The sequence below is a fragment of the Opisthorchis viverrini genome, assembly GCF_000715545.1.
Source record: "Opisthorchis viverrini unplaced genomic scaffold scaffold56, whole genome shotgun sequence".
Classification (NCBI taxonomy): Eukaryota; Metazoa; Platyhelminthes; class Trematoda; order Opisthorchiida; family Opisthorchiidae; genus Opisthorchis; species Opisthorchis viverrini.
Window position 1 is genome coordinate 406651 of NW_008752000.1, and position 19301 is coordinate 425951.

At 44.2% G+C, this 19301-nt stretch overlaps 3 protein-coding genes across 3 annotated transcripts in view; 2 read left to right on the top strand and 1 right to left on the bottom strand.

Annotated features, from left to right (window-relative positions):
• Positions 1-2694, top strand: part of T265_10192 (hypothetical protein) — a gene marked incomplete at both ends in the record, with an annotated part of 6596 nt that extends 3902 nt beyond the window's left edge. Inside the window, one exon of the mRNA XM_009176491.1 lies at positions 2529-2694. Coding sequence (XP_009174755.1) covers positions 2529-2694 — 166 coding nt within the window. The remainder of the gene's footprint in view (positions 1-2528) is intronic.
• The window catches only part of T265_10194 (hypothetical protein), a gene marked incomplete at both ends in the record, with an annotated part of 89632 nt that overhangs the window by 58472 nt on the left and 11859 nt on the right, over positions 1-19301 (bottom strand). The window contains 6 exons of the mRNA XM_009176490.1: positions 2937-3015; positions 4412-4539; positions 6090-6267; positions 11257-11515; positions 13245-13720; positions 15573-16129. Coding sequence (XP_009174754.1) covers positions 2937-3015; positions 4412-4539; positions 6090-6267; positions 11257-11515; positions 13245-13720; positions 15573-16129 — 1677 coding nt within the window. The remainder of the gene's footprint in view (positions 1-2936; positions 3016-4411; positions 4540-6089; positions 6268-11256; positions 11516-13244; positions 13721-15572; positions 16130-19301) is intronic.
• Positions 2876-9508, top strand: T265_10193 (hypothetical protein; the record flags this gene model as incomplete). The annotated part of the gene is made up of 6 exons (XM_009176492.1): positions 2876-2980; positions 3133-3227; positions 4208-4497; positions 4919-5128; positions 6634-6963; positions 9444-9508. 6 exons carry the CDS (start codon positions 2876-2878, stop codon positions 9506-9508), a joined length of 1095 nt encoding a protein of 364 aa, XP_009174756.1.

Genomic DNA, 19301 nt, shown 5'->3' on the forward strand with positions numbered 1-19301 from the left:
TCATCTGACTCATTGATCAAAGATTAAGACTACAGCTCCATTTTTGCCAAATATTGCGAGGAGAAGAATAGTTAGAAAACCGTTTCATCTCGTCCTTTGCTATGACAAGCAATATTCGTCGGAAAACACGTAGCTGATTTCAGCGCCAACAGAAGCGGTCAGCGGACTTCCAGGCTTTAAAGAGGTGTGCAAATCTATTGCACTTTACTAACTGAGTACGGTAGAGACGCAGGGATCCCTCAGGAAGCATCGGATGAGTACGGAACTATACTCATTTGCAAACAAAATTGGTTTTGCGAGAGACTCAGCTGAAACTCGGCATTACAAATATACATGTATCGCAATATCTTGAATATCGTAGTAACTAAGATATGAAGCGGCCTGATGCATCAAATTCGGTTGCCTGGAAACATCACAACCGAGGGATTCAGCTGAGTTTCAGATGAGTCTGTCGCAAAACCAAATTTGGTTTCTAATTTCGTACAATTTGGTTTCATGTAGAACCTAAGGTTGACGGAAACTCGGGGACTGCGCTCACCTGATGAGCCCCAAGAAGGGCGAAACCGGTCGTGGGTTGTCGGCAAATTTTCAGCAACCTTATGAATAGTTGATTGCAAATATAAATATCAAAAGGTTTTAAAAGCCCAATTCTTGACAGTTGGGTTGTATGAGAACCATGTGCAGAAGTATGTGAATTTTCGCACCAAAAAGGCAGCTAAAATAATTGACTGACAGTCAGGCTTCTGAGCAGCTGGGTCAGGTACTATCCTGCTAAGACTGCCAAGCGACACGCAACCTCAGGCCCAGGAGGGTCAACCTGAATTCTGTCCCGATCTCATTGCACCAAACAACACCAATGAGTCACCAAAGTATGAAGATCACCTCTGTATAAGTCGAAAGCTGCGCTTTATGAAGGTGGCTTATTCAGGCTAGTATTTACCACTTTGTCTAACCTTTCCTGCAATTTTTTCCGAGCACCCATGAAAGCTCGAGGGTTCATGGAAAATGCTATTCCGCCTCGAGGCCAACGATCATTTGTCTACATGCAGTTTGGGCAAAAAGAGGATTTAGACAAGCAGCGGACAAATCCGTCAATTCTGAACCGAATTCGCGGCGTTAGGAGGGTTTCCGTGTTCATTAGGACAAAGAGTTAATGCCCTGCATACTAGGTTCTGGGTAGTGATGGAATCTTATTTCACCCGACTGAACAGCCGGACCATTGGATGTCGGCGAAGTTTGATCAAACTCTAGTGTTGATTGCAAGGAACCCTCCAAGGAGGTATTTGCTAAGGCCGTGATTTGTCATCGTGTGTTTTCACTTTCCTGGTTGTCTATTGCGTTGGATTCCTTCTCCAGAAAAAGGTAGGCTCTTCAGACGATGCCAGAGTACAAAACGGCGCCTAAAGTGCACCGTATGATCTCACCTATTTCATCATGTATTTCGATAGACGACTTTCATTTCCGCGGTAAATTCTTATCACAGGTCTGGTATGGGAATCATGAAAGGTGATTGTAGCATATACAATGAGCGATGTGTCCGACCAACTCAGCTTAGTAATGCTGCTTAGCATTTGTAGAACTGATGGATGGTGAGACCCGGAAGTCACCTTCATTTTTCTGCTTTTGGACATCTCTGAAATCACCGGTATATATGTGACAGGTATGAGAGTAAACCCTCTGTCTGATAAAGCAGGTTTCCTTTGAAATTACTTTGCAAAGTAAATCTATGCTGAAAAGCCGCGATCCACTGTACAGCTATTTCATCCACATTGGAAATTATCAGCGGAAACTACGGGAAGTTTGGAACTTGTTCCCTCCGGGTCAGTAGGTTGTACACAATCTTTCGGCCACGAGCAGCTGAGCAGCCTCTCACGTTTCGAGTATACTTCACTTCTGAGCAATCGTCACTCGACGAGCAAGTCAGTATTTGACCACGTGACCACGAAGTGTGTTGATTCGGTGATTGAATGACGCTACATTTTGTCTGAATGCGAGTTAATCATACTGCGGATTAGCGGCTGGTGGCCGTAGGGTTAAATGTTCAACCACTAGCCGAAAGGTCGCTGTTTCGGAACATCCTACTGAGATACAAACTGCTGATGATTCCAACAAAGGAAGAAACAGGCGTACCGCTTTTTAGCATGAATTGGTATCACCTCTAGGAGAAAAACTCAACTGAAGAGTTTTGAGTATATTCACATCCAAAGAAGCGAGTTTCTACAGGGGTACCTTAATTTGCGCAGCAGCAAAGCAAATACATCTCTCATGCCACATCTTGGCGTCGGACGTTTACTGCATTGATGTTTCGAGGTTGACCATTATATGGTCATGCTTGGAGGCTGGCGGAGCTTCTTTACCTACCTGCTCATTGATTCTTAATCACTAAGGTGCGTTTTCCGCCTTGACATGGCCGTTCTGTGTTTAGCCTCTGATGTCTTCCTCACACATACCGCTCAACTCCTGACGACTCCAACAAACGAATGTGCGTAATTTATTGAAACTGGTTTCAAGCCTCATTTGCACATCAGTTTGGTTTTCACGAGAGACTCAACCGAACCTCTCGTTTATGATAGTCTACAACCTAATGTGCTGCACACAGGCCGCCTCCTGATTCAGTTGGCACTATATTCGAGATATCGCGCCTGTGTGCAGCACATTCAGTTGTGGGATATCATAAACGAGGGATTCAGTTGAGTTTCTCGTGAGCACCAAATTGACGAAAACAGTCCAATTTGGGTTTAAGTAGAACATAAGTGTGACGGAAACTCGGGAACTGCGCCTACCTGATGAGTCTCAAGAAGGACGAAACCGGTCATGGGCTGTCGAAGAGTTTTCAGCAACCTTGGTTTTAAGCCTATTAACTGTTTAGACTCAAATGGGAGTACATTCTCTACGCACACGTTTGACTGGTTCGGATAAGCGCTTCAAAAACTCACCTGATCCCACTGCAATTGATATATCCTTGAGTTGGATTGAATTAGTGGGTTCGATCGATTTTCAGTGTTTTCCGTATACCTGATAGCACAAATAGTGGGAAATAAAGCCGCAAACATTTTGTAAAAAAAGGTAAAAAATATAACCAATCAGCTGTAACACTTTTTTGGTACTTGGCTGTCATGCCACCCGCCGAAGAAAGTACAAGGTCTGGGATACTGCCAGGCTTCTAAAGCTCAGTCAGGAGAAGTCGTGAGGCAGAGGTCGGGTTCAAACCACGGACCTTCCGGCCCGTAACTTCTAAGGCATCTTTACGAACAATAAATCAAGTATATCTCATGTTCTTATAATGGCATTATTAGGTGACCATGAATAATGGGCGGAACTACGATCAAGTCTTATTTATACAGGTAACTTAACAACATCTTAATTTGGTTCTGTACTAGTTAATTTGTTTGTGAAATATTGCATTTCGGTTAAAATGTCTAAATAACAACACCGAAAATGGAGTTTCAACCCATTAGTAATACAGAATTCGGATGTAATAAACACCTGTACAGTAGGTGACATTAAATACAGTCTAGGTAGTCGAACATTGGAAACGGATGTTTCACCCTTTGTTTGCTTTCAAAATAACGTTCTGACTTCTTGTTTTGTACGGGACTGATCGGTTTAAGGCTGTCTAAATAACCGAAAATGGAGTTTCAACCCATTAGTAATACAGAATTCGGATGTAATAAACACCTGTACAGTAGGTGACATTAAATACAGTCTAGGTAGTCGAACATTGGAAACGGATGTTTCACCCTTTGTTTGCTTTCAAAATAACGTTCTGACTTCTTGTTTTGTACGGGACTGATCGGTTTAAGGCCAACCCAAGTCTTGTGTCTACCGTGGGGAAGAGGAGACTGCGTGAATAAGAGAAACCGGTTTTCGTAATGCGCTACTTGATTCATGCAGCATTCGGTCATTCCTTCAAAGAATTGACTTCGAATGCCACTAATTTTGGTCATACGTTAGACGTTATCGCCAAAAACAAAATACAATCGTTGTACAAACTTTGGGCTCACTCAAGACGACGTTATCATGGTTATAACTTCCAACGTTCCACGTTCGTTGTGCTAACTTGAACAGGGCATGACTAGGTATGACGCACATCGTTAAACAAAAGCACGCCTCACCTCGCATGTCAAATGTCCGGGGTTCGAATCCCGGTACGGCCACTGGATATGCACTGCCGATGATCTCTAATAAGAGCGAAACTCGAGCCCAGTGATTCTCTTCGGTGTGGATTCACCGGAATAATTACGCCAGAACAGGAACAGAGCCGTTCAAACGAGAGTGGTGTGACTACGAACAAGAAGATTGGTTTTCAAGATAGAAATCCGAGGACATACGCTCAGGCGTATGTGCGAAACACATCAAGGCTAATCGGACCTCTGAGTATCTCGCGTACTACAGTGGCATCCTCGCTTACTTTATGTTTTGTCCCGTACGGTGCCACCCGCGACCGTTCCGCTCCGCTTGTTTTTCAGAGTAGAAAAGGACTTGCATTCCTGAAAAGTAAGTGACAGATTTCGGATATGGATTCAATGGGGAGCAAGTCTGACATTCAAGATGTTCGGGAGAACATCCACGAAACATCAACTGAATAAACCGTTTGTGACACCAAAGGTGAAAATATCGGTTAGTTAAGATGACCTCTGCCTTTCATGCATACACCACATGTCTTTGGACTCTTGTATTCACTTACGATAGTTTGTATTTATAGACAATGTACTCCATATCATAAGCTTATGGGCGGTTAATTTAATGTGCATCAATTGGACATACACAGATGATTCGACAGACAACAACTAAGGCTTTGAATGCATACCGGGATTTGATGAAATCGTCTGTCAAAAACGTCCTATTCTAACCGAAATAATGTCAAATACACATCATTAGCACAGTTGATGTATACGTGTGTGCACGTAACATCCAGAAGACGAGTTTTGTCAGGACGCACCCAGACATGGGAAAAGTACATGTGCAGAGAGTGACGCATTCTCAAGATCACCATCGGTACGACATGTCCGGAAAGCAGGTGCGTTGGCGGAGCCCACCAAACACGGCTTAGCAACATACGACCAGCGGAGTGGGCCTGGAGGTGTTCACGACCGGAACACCGCCATTGACTGTACCGAACGAACACGTGAGCGATCATATTTGGCCGTTTAGTCATCCTATATATTTACGCAGAGCTCTGTACGTTTTGACAATACAGCTGTGTCCCAAGTTCTCCGTCTTCTCCTTATCGCGTAGTCTGACAGGCTCAGTGCAGGCGTAACCAATAGACGGCCACTAACGATACAGGTTTGTGGATAGTTTTTCAGGTAGATAGCCACAACATTCATGATTGATTTGCTCACTAATTTGACATTTTATCCGTTCAGTTTCCGGTGCTGGACGCTGTTGAATCATAACTTGTGGTAGCAAGCCTATCAGACGATTCTCAAGCATAGCTGCCTGACCAATTCACTCCAAACTACCGTGTGAATAGTTGTCAGTCGGGCCAACTATCGGTTGATCGATGAAATCTTTGAGTTGGCAATGGCGACAGAATGCATCTCACTAAAACACACATGGGTTAACACAAGGAGTCGATAGCCATGTTGCTCTGAGGCCAAGATTATGTGGCTTCTTGGAGACATGACGTACGATTGAGTCTCGTACGGCTAGGCTTTTCGGGAATAACTCACACCCAGTTGGACTTCCTGTCCTCGGTTTTATAATCACATGTTTTCTATTTGAGGTTCAGGCTGAGCGGGTGGCCAGATTGTCTAAGTGGCGTAGAAATTTTGCAATATCAGTAGTGCAGTTAATTCAGTAGTAGCTATTCGTCTAATAATCTGTCAGTTATGGATCAAGTATACAGCGGATCACACGAAAATAACGGAATGCCTGAACGGTAGTGTCGCTGAACCCCGTTTAGGTTAGGGTGAATCACACAGGTGTGTTCATCCACTCAGGCTTAACTATTCATAAGGTGCGCGCAACGAATAAAACAATTATTCAGTATTTCATACTAAACAATACTTCCTTACACGGTAAAACCTTCCTCTGACTACTCATCACTGGTCCAATCGGCGCTGAGATTCCTAGTCCATCAGAACTGAACGTAGTTTATTCAACCTACCCTTCTTGTATAGACTCTCCTTCTTGGAGAAGTTGACGATCACAAAACGGTACTGGAAACCGGGAATCGCATTCCGAATTGCAAAGTAAAACCACTGCACGTGTCTGTTGGTATTCAAATCTGGACTGAGTAGCAGTTCATATTCGAACATACCACTAAAACAAAAACGGGAAAAAAGAGACAGATGGATAGAAGTGGAGGTGAACGCAAGCGAAATGGAGTTTCGGAGGAAAGTTGAACAAATATGAGTGCTTTGTGTGGGAAGCGGTCGTTTCTGTCCAAATTGAGAATGTTCTTTTACAAGTGAATGAAACAAGAAGGTTGTTCCCCAATTAGAATGTCACACACCTCACCCAGATGATGAAGGTCCATCCAAAACACCCAGAATGAGCCTAATACCCGTGAATAGCTGTCAGATGCTCCAAGAGTTTCCTATAATATAGATTAGGAATCTTTGAAGCGCTTAATTGATGTGAATATCTGAACCTCAAAAATACCTTGCTCAACAACAACGCATCTAGCCAATAAACAGGAGCTTCTTGTACCAAATGGTGATTGCAACCATGGGATTGCACCACGTAACCTCCGTTTTTACTTAGAAAGTGTCTCAAGCGAGGGTGTGGTCAATCCACAACGAAATGGCTCAAGTGGTTGGAACGCGAATTTACTGACCGGAAGGGCCATGGTTCGAACCCGACCCTCGTCTGTCGACTTCCCGTGTCTAGGCTTGAGCAACCTGGCAGTATCTCAGCCCTCGTGCTTCCTTCGGGTTGCATGGCAGTTAGGCACTGACAGGGTGCTACAGCTGAACGATTATTATATTATTTATTTAGGCTATGATTTGGACTTAAGTCAGACTGAGAGCGTTTCCAAATGGATTGTAAACCAGGGATTTATCTCTCTCGATGTTTCTTAAGGATCGAACCTAGAGGTATAGAGATCAATCCTGGGACCAAAGGTTTTAGACTCGAATAATTCTACCAGTAGCGTGTAAAGATTTTGTCGTGTAATTAGAGCCTCCTCATGCCAAAGACCCAAAAAGCACTACACAGTTGCTCCATCCTCATTGTGAATCATCAGTAATTCTCATCTGTGTATAGATCCCGGTCCTTCCAGTCTAGTGTGTCGAGCACTTAATAGTTCGGTCACGGGCAGTGTGATCGAATCGCACTTAGACAAGATATGCCTTCATTAGGGAAATTACTCACAAGGTTCCTGAAAACTCTTCACCATGACTTCCTTCATTATCCAGTCACGGGATCCACATTAAGTGGTGTTAACTTGATCCTTGAATGAAATTTTTAACCTATTGCACGGACTATCCTAGCTCCGAGCTACTTAAAGTGTGAGCAGATGCGGGAATAAATGGGATGCATCTTGACAGAGTACTCCGAAGAATGATGAGTTCGGTTTAGTGACTGTTGCATCTCCGACAATGAACGCGTCTTCAGGATGGAGTTAGTAACAAGAGTATCCCGAGATCGGCGTGAGCTTATTCTATCCATAAATGCAGCACGAAAAAAATTGGAGTGCATCACTTCCCCGTGTCCTCCGCAACCTATATGGAATAAGTAGACTTGAAGATGAAAACACTATATTTTTTATTCTCATCGGTAAGAAGTACACAGCCATTGTGTTTGCAAATTACCTGGAAAGATGTTAATTTGTCGAAGTGTAGGTAGCTGGGATATGTTTACCAGCAGTCGATCAGATGGTAGTTGATCTGTTCACCAAGCCTGACAATAGGCTTGCAAGTGTTTCGTCCCCAGTCAAGGAGACATCGTCAATGCTTTCTCCATGCCTAGCTTAATTTATATAGTTTTTGAGGAGTATCTGATACCGTGTCATGTGATTGGCTAACTGGTATATACCTTTCCTAGGGTATTATTGGCCCGATCGTGAGTTGCGCTGCGTTGTGGTCTGTATGCCTCGTAAATTACTGATTGGTTGGACGGTTGTTTTGGCGTGTTTCAGGTTCGTTTTTGATTGGTCCATTCCCGGTTCGCGTTGTGCTGTGGTCTTCCTTTCTTGAATTTGGTTGGTTGTGATGGCGGTTTCTATTAGTGGTCGTTGTTTTTCTTCAGCTTAATTCAGCCTAAAGGTATGTACCAATTAGCCGATTAAATGACAGGATATTCGGCACTTTTCACAAGCTATATAACCGCAGCTATGAACGGAGAGAGCACCCACTCAACTGCTCACTGACGATGTCTTCTCGAATGGGGACAAGTCAAATGTCAAGCTTGGCAAACAGATCAACTACCATCTGATCGAACATGACTACCTTAAAAGGCGTTATTGGTGGATAGTTAGATATTGCTTGGCGTAATGCCCTACAACGAGATAAAACCTAGCAGGTTATGGAAATTCCAGTTCCACTGGACTGACTGTGAATATAGAAAAAAACAAAAACGGTGATCACACTGCACATGGTTTTAGGCTTTCCTTTTAAAGCAACCACCACACATTTTAATGATGGAAGAAAGCCATCTGCCAGATGATTGACTGACAAAAGTCATCGGCTGCTGTAACGAAATTGAGGTCTACAGCATGGGTTGTAGGCTTATTGTTTCTGTTTTCTGGTTTTACTATTTATCTACTCGCTTTCTGGAAAGGTGAGCCATTGCGTGCTTCCGTTCCTATCGGGATTCGTCGGATGATCGTAAAAACATTCGGTCAAATCAAGGATCAGCTATCATCGTTCCCGCTTTCCTCAACGGTATAAAAAGACCTGAAAACAGGGAACGATTGTGTAGAGAACTTAATAAATCCGGTCCTCAAGTTCCCTTAGTTGCATAAGTAGTTTGGGTCATTTCAGTCAAACTCAAGCTAACGCCGTCACCATGGTAGTGAGAGCTCAGAAGAACAAAGGCATTTTATTGACTAATGCTATCTGATCAGTTCAATACTAGCAATAAATATATGAATAATGACAATGAAATAATAATTGATTATAAGTAGCAAGCTTTTGATGTTTGGCTGTGAGGCCATTTGTAGGACGCATGAGGACTGAGATACTACCGGGCTGCCCAGGACTAAACAACCCGAGTCGAGGCAGAGGCTGGGTTCGAGCCACGGACCTTCCGCCAGGTGATTTCGCGCCTCAGCTACTGCGGTAACTCGCGCTCTTAACCATCCATGATACAGCAACTGTCTTCATCACAATAGCCGGCCGAGAAAACACAGCTAACTAATTAGCTAAACAGATTCCCCAACCTGGGGGTTAAACCTGCTAACCATATAAGTCTCCCATGGGCCTGATACACACCTATACAAATACACTGTCTCAAAAGTCCTGTTTGATATCTATTTTATAAGCTGTCACGTCCAGAACCCAAAAAGGATGAAACCGTTGCATTGATTGGCCTTACCCAAGAAAAAATCGTTCAGCTGTAGCGCCCTTCCGGTGCCTAGCTGCCATGCCACCCGAAGGAAGCACGAGGGCTTGGATACTGCCAGGTTGCCCAATCCTAGACAGGGGAAGTCTATGGGCAGAAGTCGGTTTCGAACCACGGACCTTCCGGTCAATAAATTCGCGCTCTAACCACTTGAGCAATCTCGCTCACAGAACCAAGTATCCTTTGCAAACATCCATAGATGTTGGCCTAAAATGTACGAAACTGTGCACACAGAGAAACTACCTGATTGTGTACACTTGAGCGATGTTCACCACTTGTAATATGTAGCATACTTGTTGATGTGCACTGAGTATTCTCTGACAATGAAGGTTCAACACGGTAACAAATTAAGTAAGAATAGTAACCATGATAATCGTAGTATGAATAAAGACGGCCTGTGACTCACATCCTCCTGGCCTGTCTCAAGTTTCCACACTCGAACCTGGATTCAAAAACTAGGCTTGGAGGAATCCAGCTGACAAACTGACGGGGATTCCCCAGCTGTGAACTCATTCCCATCGCCTCAAGCATAGCGGACGTCCAACGTGCGCTTGTCTCGCGGTCGTACACCACTTGTGGCACGAACCAGCTTGAAATCAAGCACTNAAAAACATTCGGTCAAATCAAGGATCAGCTATCATCGTTCCCGCTTTCCTCAACGGTATAAAAAGACCTGAAAACAGGGAACGATTGTGTAGAGAACTTAATAAATCCGGTCCTCAAGTTCCCTTAGTTGCATAAGTAGTTTGGGTCATTTCAGTCAAACTCAAGCTAACGCCGTCACCATGGTAGTGAGAGCTCAGAAGAACAAAGGCATTTTATTGACTAATGCTATCTGATCAGTTCAATACTAGCAATAAATTTGTGAATAATGACAATGAAATAATAATTGATTATAAGTAGCAAGCTTTTGATGTTTGGCTGTGAGGCCATTTGTAGGACGCATGAGGACTGAGATACTACCGGGTTGCCCAAGCCTAAACAACCCGAGTCGAGGCAGAGGCTGGGTTCGAGCCACGGACCTTCCGCCAGGTGATTTCGCGCCTCAACTACTGCGGTAACTCGCGCTCTTAACCATCCATGATACAGCAACTGTCTTCATCACAATAGCCGGCCGAGAAAACACAGCTAACTAATTAGCTAAACAGATTCCCCAACCTGGGGGTTAAACCTGCTAACCATATAAGTCTCCCATGGGCCTGATACACACCTATACAAATACACTGTCTCAAAAGTCCTGTTTGATATCTATTTTATAGGCTGTCACGTCCAGAACCCAAAAAGGATGAAACCGTTGCATTGATTGGCCTTACCCAAGAAAAAATCGTTCAGCTGTAGCGCCCTTCCGGTGCCTAGCTGCCATGCCACCCGAAGGAAGCACGAGGGCTTGGATACTGCCAGGTTGCCCAATCCTAGACAGGGGAAGTCTATGGGCAGAAGTCGGTTTCGAACCACGGACCTTCCGGTCAATAAATTCGCGCTCTAACCACTTGAGCAATCTCGCTCACAGAACCAAGTATCCTTTGCAAACATCCATAGATGTTGGCCTAAAATGTACGAAACTGTGCACACAGAGAAACTACCTGATTGTGTACACTTGAGCGATGTTCACCACTTGTAATATGTAGCATACTTGTTGATGTGCACTGAGTATTCTCTGACAATGAAGGTTCAACACGGTAACAAATTAAGTAAGAATAGTAACCATGATAATCGTAGTATGAATAAAGACGGCCTGTGACTCACATCCTCCTGGCCTGTCTCAAGTTTCCACACTCGAACCTGGATTCAAAAACTAGGCTTGGAGGAATCCAGCTGATGAACTGACGGGGATTCCCCAGCTGTGAACTCATTCCCATCGCCTCAAGCATAGCGGACGTCCAGCGTGCGCTTGTCTCGCGGTCGTACACCACTTGTGGCACGAACCAGCTTGAAATCAAGCACTCTTCCGGATCGCCTGTGACCTGAAGTTTTGCAGTGGCTTGGGAGATACGCAACAGCGAGTCTACAAAGCATCATTTCCGTCAGATACATAAGGTAGGTAAAAACTTTCAAGGTGGCTTGATTTCCTGAAGACTGAAAAATCTCAAGGGATATCAGTGCACGGTAATACATACTTTTCGGAAGCGCCGCTAGTGCGACAAACATTTCGGTTTTCAAGGCATGTTTCCAACTACTTTCCATTAGTGTGTAATGATTTTTTCCAGTCCACTGGACTCAATGCTCTGGTTATCTTACAGCAAGTACGATTGTGTCATGAGCAACATCATCATCGAAAACATTTTATCAAACTTAGTCAGTTTGTCTTGTGGACCACAGTCGTCCTATTGCCTTCTTATTACCATGAACTCCGGTCTGGATAGCCGGCTGATAGCCCGGTGCGCACGGCCAAACCAGAAACAAAATCAATAAACGTGCGAACTGGCTGATCTTATCGATCACTGTCGCGTACAAGTGGGTCAAGGAAGTGATACTAAGGATACAACTCATCTGTCATGGGCGACTGAAGAACAATCAATGAAATCTGTCTCAAGGAAAACGGTCATTCCATTGGCTGTCATGTAGTCCCGTTACGTTCGGAGTTGGTTCACCTAGTAAGTTGAACGATATAATGCAACCTAGTAAGTTGAATGATATAATGCACCGTTGGAACACAGGTCCTATACGTTTTGACTGAACCTAGTTTCTAGATTCTCTCTGTCTCTCTGGTCTTTATTGAAATTGACGGTTGTTTCCGGACGCCTCGCGTGTGACCTTGAACCAAGGCAAATCATATTATATAGGGTGAGAAGTCTTGAAAGAATGAGCTGTTTGAGCCCACCAGTCGACTGGTGATCGCCGAAAAATGACCTAGAGGTTTGCAATGCAATCCTTCCTTTTTAAAGGTCGAATATATTTTAAGAACCACACATCTGATGGGGAAAACGAAGTGTGTACTGATGATGATTCTTTCTGTAGAAAAACGAGTCGACTTGACCTTGCAGGAAGAGATAAACATTTCAAAAGAATCTTTCAGAAGAAAGGCCCTTAGCTTTATCTTGGAAAGTACCACTGTAGATTTTCAACATCAGCACGCATAATGTGAAACCCGTTACAAGAATGAATGCAGTTTGCTTCTTCGTGACCATCCTAAACGGGAGATTCAGCTGAATTCAGTTGAACTCACGTGCAAATAAGAGTACTTGTGGAAAGCTGTATGCAATTTGAGGTAAAGTAGAACATAAAGTTGACAAAAAATATGGCAATGCACCTGTTTAACGAAGCAGCCCATAGAATTTCGGTCGAAACCGGCTGTGGGCTGTCGAAGAGTTTTCAGCAACCTTATGAGTAGTGCGTTCCGTCTAGACATCAATCTGAGTCTTCCGCTAGCATCAAGTTAACTGGCAAACGCATGTATTAAGCCGCTTATTATTAATAAGGGTTGATGGGAACTCAGAACCTCGGTACACCTGATGAATCCAAAGAATGAAGAAACAGGTATTGTTTCCTTCTAAGGATTTCCACCAGCCCTATGGGAGTGTTTTCTCACTAAAGTGTCGACGTTTTTTCCGATGGATATGATACGATTGAATAAGTACTGACCACGATTAGTGAACCACAATAGTGTGATATTTCGCTGTTTCCGATTTCCCACTTAATGAATGAAATACTACTGAAATTACAAAGGTAATTCCAGTTTGAAATCCTGGGGTTACCGTGGCAACTCTAGAAGTCAGACAGCTATTTTTACTCACAGTTTGCACTGACGTTCTCTGTTTCATCTTTCTTCTCAGAGTTTGGGCGTAGGTGTATTGGGGCCGGATAGAGTGGTCCTAACCCATTGGGCCAAAATGGTCCATGAATATCTCTTGTCACACCAGTCCAATCGCTTAAGACCGGAACTTGTCTAGCCTCTTTTGATTGCCAGTCATCTGCTTCTAGATGATTTGATTCGTCCTCAATAGTTGGACTCCCATCTGAAGAATAAAACTTCGTTCCAGAATCCGTTGACAACAGTTGGTTTTGACGTCCCTGATTGTTCACCCAGTGTTGATCGAAGCCGCCAAGTTTCATCTGAGTACCGTCCGGTAGCGTGGTGTGACTGTTCGTCGTAGCCACTAAATACGCAGCCCTGGTGGCGCTAAAGTAGAAAAGCTGAAAATAAAAGCAACGGTCTAGCCGTGAAGGGAAGAAGGCCTTAGATACGGAGTTATTTATTAGAAAATGCCAACTAAACCGTTACAGGCTATTGGATAAGGAAGCAGAAACTGTCATGTGCACCTTGTTTACAAAGACTAAATATCCATATTCTCCTTGAACGCGTCTTCCTGAACTTTCCTGGATATTCACTGACTGTCGCTCAAATTCAAGCAAATGCGACTCAACAAGTTACGTAATTGATCTCACTTTTCAAGAGACGCAAAGCCCGCAATCAGTAGTATCACTGTTACACCGACGTGGCAATCTTATAGACGGAATAAGCGTCTTGAACAGTGACTCTTTTGGCTACTCCACTCTCTTTCCCGGTTGTAGTTCTTTTTGACCAGAACAACTTTAGTGAAAAAAATTAACTTAGTGTGAGATTTGGGTTTTTGTGGAGATTTTGTCCTGTAAGTTAAGCCAATCTATACTGAAATGCTGGAAAGCACTGTTAACTGTTTTGTACTTGAATGAAACACCTTAAGACTGGCAAATCAACCACATCGCTGAAACCTGTTCAAACGCGATGATTTGGGCACTTCCAGTGCGTGCTAGTGGAGTTCAAGTAACATGCTGTCCTTTCATGTCAAATATTTGGATATGCACTATTGATAATCTCTAATACGACGAAAACTCGTGTTCGGTATTTCCTATTCGGTCCGACAAGAAGAAGTAGGCCAGGACAAGAGGGGAATCGTTCAAGCGAGAGTGATGTGAACTCGAACTGAGTTTACATCTAGAGCAGTTAACATTTTGCCGAGACAAAATGCGCTTATCACGCTTGTCACCAATTGTCGCGGACCACAGTCCCCTTAATGCTTCCTTATTACCGTTGACCCCGGTCTTGATAGCCGCCTGATTGCGTGGGGTGCTTGGCCAAACCAGAAAAGTCAACGAACGTGCGAGCCAGCTGATCTATTGATCCCTGTCGCGTACAAGCGGGTCAAAAGAGTGATACTAAGAATGCAACTCATCTGGCAAGGACGAGTGAAGAAAAACCAATGAAATCTGCCTTAACGAAAACGGCCTATTCCATAGGCTGTTATATTATATAGTTCCGTTCGGAGCTGGTTCCCCTAGTACCTACATGTATTAAGGCTAATCTACCACTGCCGTGCCTGTCCAGTTCAGGAATGGGAAAGTACAGTCAACTTCTGGGTAGACCTGGTTGTGGACCATCGGTTGAAGCATATTTTGACCGTACTTTCGGCAGCTACAAAGCTCGTGATTTACTGGCCTGCTGGAATAGCTTCAGTGATGTAGAGAAAGTAAAGTGTGCGGAGCTATGGTAATAACCAACTGAGATTTTTCCCTGTAAGTAAAGCCACTCTATGATGAAAAGCCGAAAAGCACTGTACAGCTGTTTCGTCTCACGGCAGAATTGCCAGCCGTTCGCATTCAGAGAATCTTGAACTCGAAACCTCCCGCTCAGTAGTTTGAACACTTAACCGTTCGATTACCAGTGTCTTACAAGCAGTGCCGTTACCGCGCACTTCGGTAGGATATGGTGCCGCTCATGCTTAAATCACGGAATCCACATCACGTGGACACATGCTGATTGGCTCCTCAAGTGATGACTTCTCAGATGAAGGTTTCACCCATAAAGAAATGTGGGAAAACCACTGTTTCCTCCTCGCCATTCACTTGTTTGAGGATGTGTGATGAGAAACCTTGTGTTGTGAAGTTAAACCACACAAATTATTGTTCCCTCGAGCTGTAAGAAAGTCGTTTAGAGTGAAGTGTACTTGAATTTCTCAGAGAATTAATCAGCGAAAATGTGCTACATACATTTCATTATTATCTGTAATTGTGGATGTGTCATTTTCACCCAGCACCACCAGAAACGAAGCCTATTTCAAACGGGTAAAATGACGGTAACTAACAGACTCACCTGTTTTTCCTCTCGTGTCAGCTGTTGAAGCCTTTGTAATAGGGCTTGCCTGGTGGTCCAGTTGAAAGACGTTCTCTTCGTCGCAGCAAAACGCTCGATCTCCGTCATAACCTCTTTGTCTGTATCGGTGAATAAAGAGCCGAAATCCTTTGACAACCTATACACCTCTGGTACAGCTGACGCGTCCCATTCAAAGCAAAACGGGTCACCGGTGACTTGGCGGTTTGATGATATGTGCCAGCTGAGACCGTCGTATTCTGTGTCACACAAGCAGCTTAAGATGGACCCAACCGACCTCGGGTAGCCTGAACTCTCACGATTGGTTTCCGGGGGTTCTCCAGTCAGCCAATGAGAACACGTGCCTATCGAAAATCTTCTTCGCTGCAGTACGGCTTTCGTACGCTTTGTAATCTCGCTGATTGATGAGTTTGAAGGAGCACAGGATAGCCGATCAACCTGAATAGATGTCTGGGACAGCTTTTCTGGATTGATTGCTCGACTCTCATCACTTCGTAACGTATCGGACTCTGATTCTGTGCTGTCAATTAGCTACAACAAAGACATCCATAATCAACATCAGCAGTATGGTGAATGTTCGGGCATGGTTATGTAGCGACCGGCAGAATTGACATCAGCCACACCCGCTCTATATAGGTAGTTACAGCTCAAGTCATTTACCCAGGACCTGTCAAATTAGAGTCCATTTGAGATGATAGAATTATGTGGGGGTTTTGCGGGAGGTGTATTGTTCAGCTTCACATCAATCTCGTTTTGAACAATCGTCCTCCTGTCCTAGCGCAATCATTCATGTGAATCCACACCAAAGGGGGGGAAGCACTGGACTCGAGTTTCGCCCTGGTTAGAGCTCATCACCACATAACATAACAAAAGTTGCCCAATCCTCCCCCCCGTTGGTGTGGATTCACATGAATAATTGCTCCAGGACAGGAGGACGATTGTTCAAAACGAGAGTGATGTGAAACTAAATGATAGGATTAAATACCACGTCATCATGTTTGTTCCGCTAGGAAATACTGACCATAACTACGAACCATTCCGAAGATACAGCGTGTGAAAGAGCGGTGTTCCTAGGTGACGACTTCGTACGCAACACCGTCCAAGCTACCATTCTCCGAATGCGATTAATTACAGACGTAGTACGATACTCTTAAGTTGGCCAAGTAATGTTTGACTTTGTGAGTAGTACATTACGTCTGTAAAATGTATTGCGAAACCTCGAATACTGTAGCAACTGAAACACCAGGCGGCCTGGTGCAAGAAATTCCGTCGAGAAAAACACCATAAACGAAAGATTTAGCTGGGTTCCAGGTGATTATCCCATAAAAACCAAGTTGTTAAGCAAATAAATGTATGACTAAAAAACTAAATGTATGTTTAGCGAGGTACACTCATTTGCAAACAAATTTGGTTTTGCGAGAGACTCACCTGGAACGTGGCTAAATCTCTCGTTTGTGATGTTGCATGTTCCAGTTGCTACGATATTCGTGGTACATGTATCTTCGTAATGCACTACTCATAAGGTTGCTGAAAATTCTTCGTCTGCCTCTAATAAACGGCCTACATCTGGTTGGCTGCGCTGCAAGCCCTAAATCAACAGTCTGCAGATGGATTTGCTACTCTGCTTTCAATAGAAATTCAACGGTAACCAATATTAGACGTGGCGATAACTTATTTCCTTTGTCAATCACTGGCCACTAGCAATTAGTTATTGAAGACTTGAGGTTCGTTTTTAGAGCCCCGAGGATTAGGGCAGATACCTAGGTCAGTGGGTCCAAATTCGTTTGCGTATCATGACTGTTCCACTCCGATTAGTGATCCCCCTCTTTCAAAAAAAGCATTTCATAAGGATTTAGTCCTGTCAGTGAAGCCACTTTGTGCTGAAGAGCGGAGAAGCACTGTACAGCTGTTTGGGAATCATCTACAATGCCATTCAGATGACTCAAACCTGCTTCAACAAGAACTCTCCTTAAGGCGCTTCTTGTTTGGGCTACTCGGTTAACTTTGCCTACGGAAAACCTTCTCCTAAAAAGCATATGTTTGACCTTTTTTGCGCAGAATGTACAAGCAATACTAGGAAAGCTGGTTCAAGGCATTCAGTCCTTCGGCATGTGCTTTGTAGCCACATGGTACAAGGTCACGTTGAGGGACGTACAGTCTTTGAACATGTCTCCGAGAGGTCAAGGAGTGACACTGGAAGTTGTGCAAAACCATAGGCATCTCGGAAGTTGCACTAGCTTTGAAGGTAGTGGATAAGAAGGAGTCAACTCCCGAATATCGAAGATGACTTGTCCCTCATAGAAGCCCTACACCTGCCACTGGCAGGTGACTTTAACACTTCAAAGACCTCCTGTATGGTATTCTAGCAGGTCAGGCCTATTGAGCACTTCGCATCAACACTGACTCAAGTTGTGCAGCAGGTTTGGGCCCAGCACATCAGCGCAACTACCAAAAACCAGTCGGGAGAAATGCCATTCTTACAGGATATCGTTATTGACAAGTTCCATATGTCCGTTCGCGCCACATGCGGCCTCGTTTAAACAGTCCTGTCCTAGCGCAATCATTATGGTGAGTCCACCCGAAAGGGAGGGAAACAACTGGACTTGAGCTTCGCTCATATTAGGACTCATCAGCATTGCACATCCTCGGCCGTGGCAGGGTTTGAACTCCACACATCTGACATGTTACCAGCACTCCCCCAGTGCGCGCTGAACGCGTCTGAATTTTCATAACCTGAACAGTGAACATATTCGTGCTTGAGTGATGTGAGTCGTAAACCTCGAACGACGACATGACTCAAAAACGCAAACATTCTCACCTGTTTATACGTGAAAATTCAGGGGTGCCCAGCGTGTGCTGGTGAAGTATTGGTAACACGCTCACCTCGCATGTCGGTTGTGGGGAGTTCAAACGCTGGCATGGCCAAGGATATGCACTGCTGATGAGCTCCAATAAGAGCGAGATTCTAGTCCTGTGCTTATCCCCTCTGGTGTGGATGATTGCGTCGGGACAAAAGAACGACTGTTCAAGCGAGAGTGATGTGCGCTTGCATTCTACAAATTCCGCAACCATTCACAACCAAATAGTTGGGTCTCAAATGATATATATATATCAGACTACAATGCTGGATACTTGTTATACGGTTGCAAGACTTGGCCTCTTTGAGTGGAGGATCTGAAACATCTTCGGGTATTGGACCACCGATGCCTCAGAACTATGGCTGGAGTCTGCTGGAACCAAAGAATTCGGAGTGAAGTGATCACAGTACATGTTTTTGTTGAAGCAGACGGTAATTCACGTGAAGAATGCATGCAGGACTGCAAGACGGTGTGGTTGGGTCGCTTGATATGCGTGTCAGTTTGCCGCCTACCTAGGACGGCGATGTTCTCCTCGGCGGAAACCCACAGGTGGACGAAATATGAAATGGCAGAAAAAAACAAAAGATGATGCGAAACGTCTGGGCGCCCTTGGTACTGTTCCCTATCCAGGATGGGGTCCACGTAGCCCTCCTGGTGCCTGGCTGGAGACAGTGAACGATATGACGGGTAAGTGATGTCATTGGCGCACACGATGTCAATATCTATTCAAACTGTCTGATTGAGTGTTCAAGGTCCAGGTACCTCGAATGTTTGTTGGTGATGATGATGATGATGATGATAATGATGATGATGATGATGTTGTTGTTGTTGTTGTTGTTGATGAT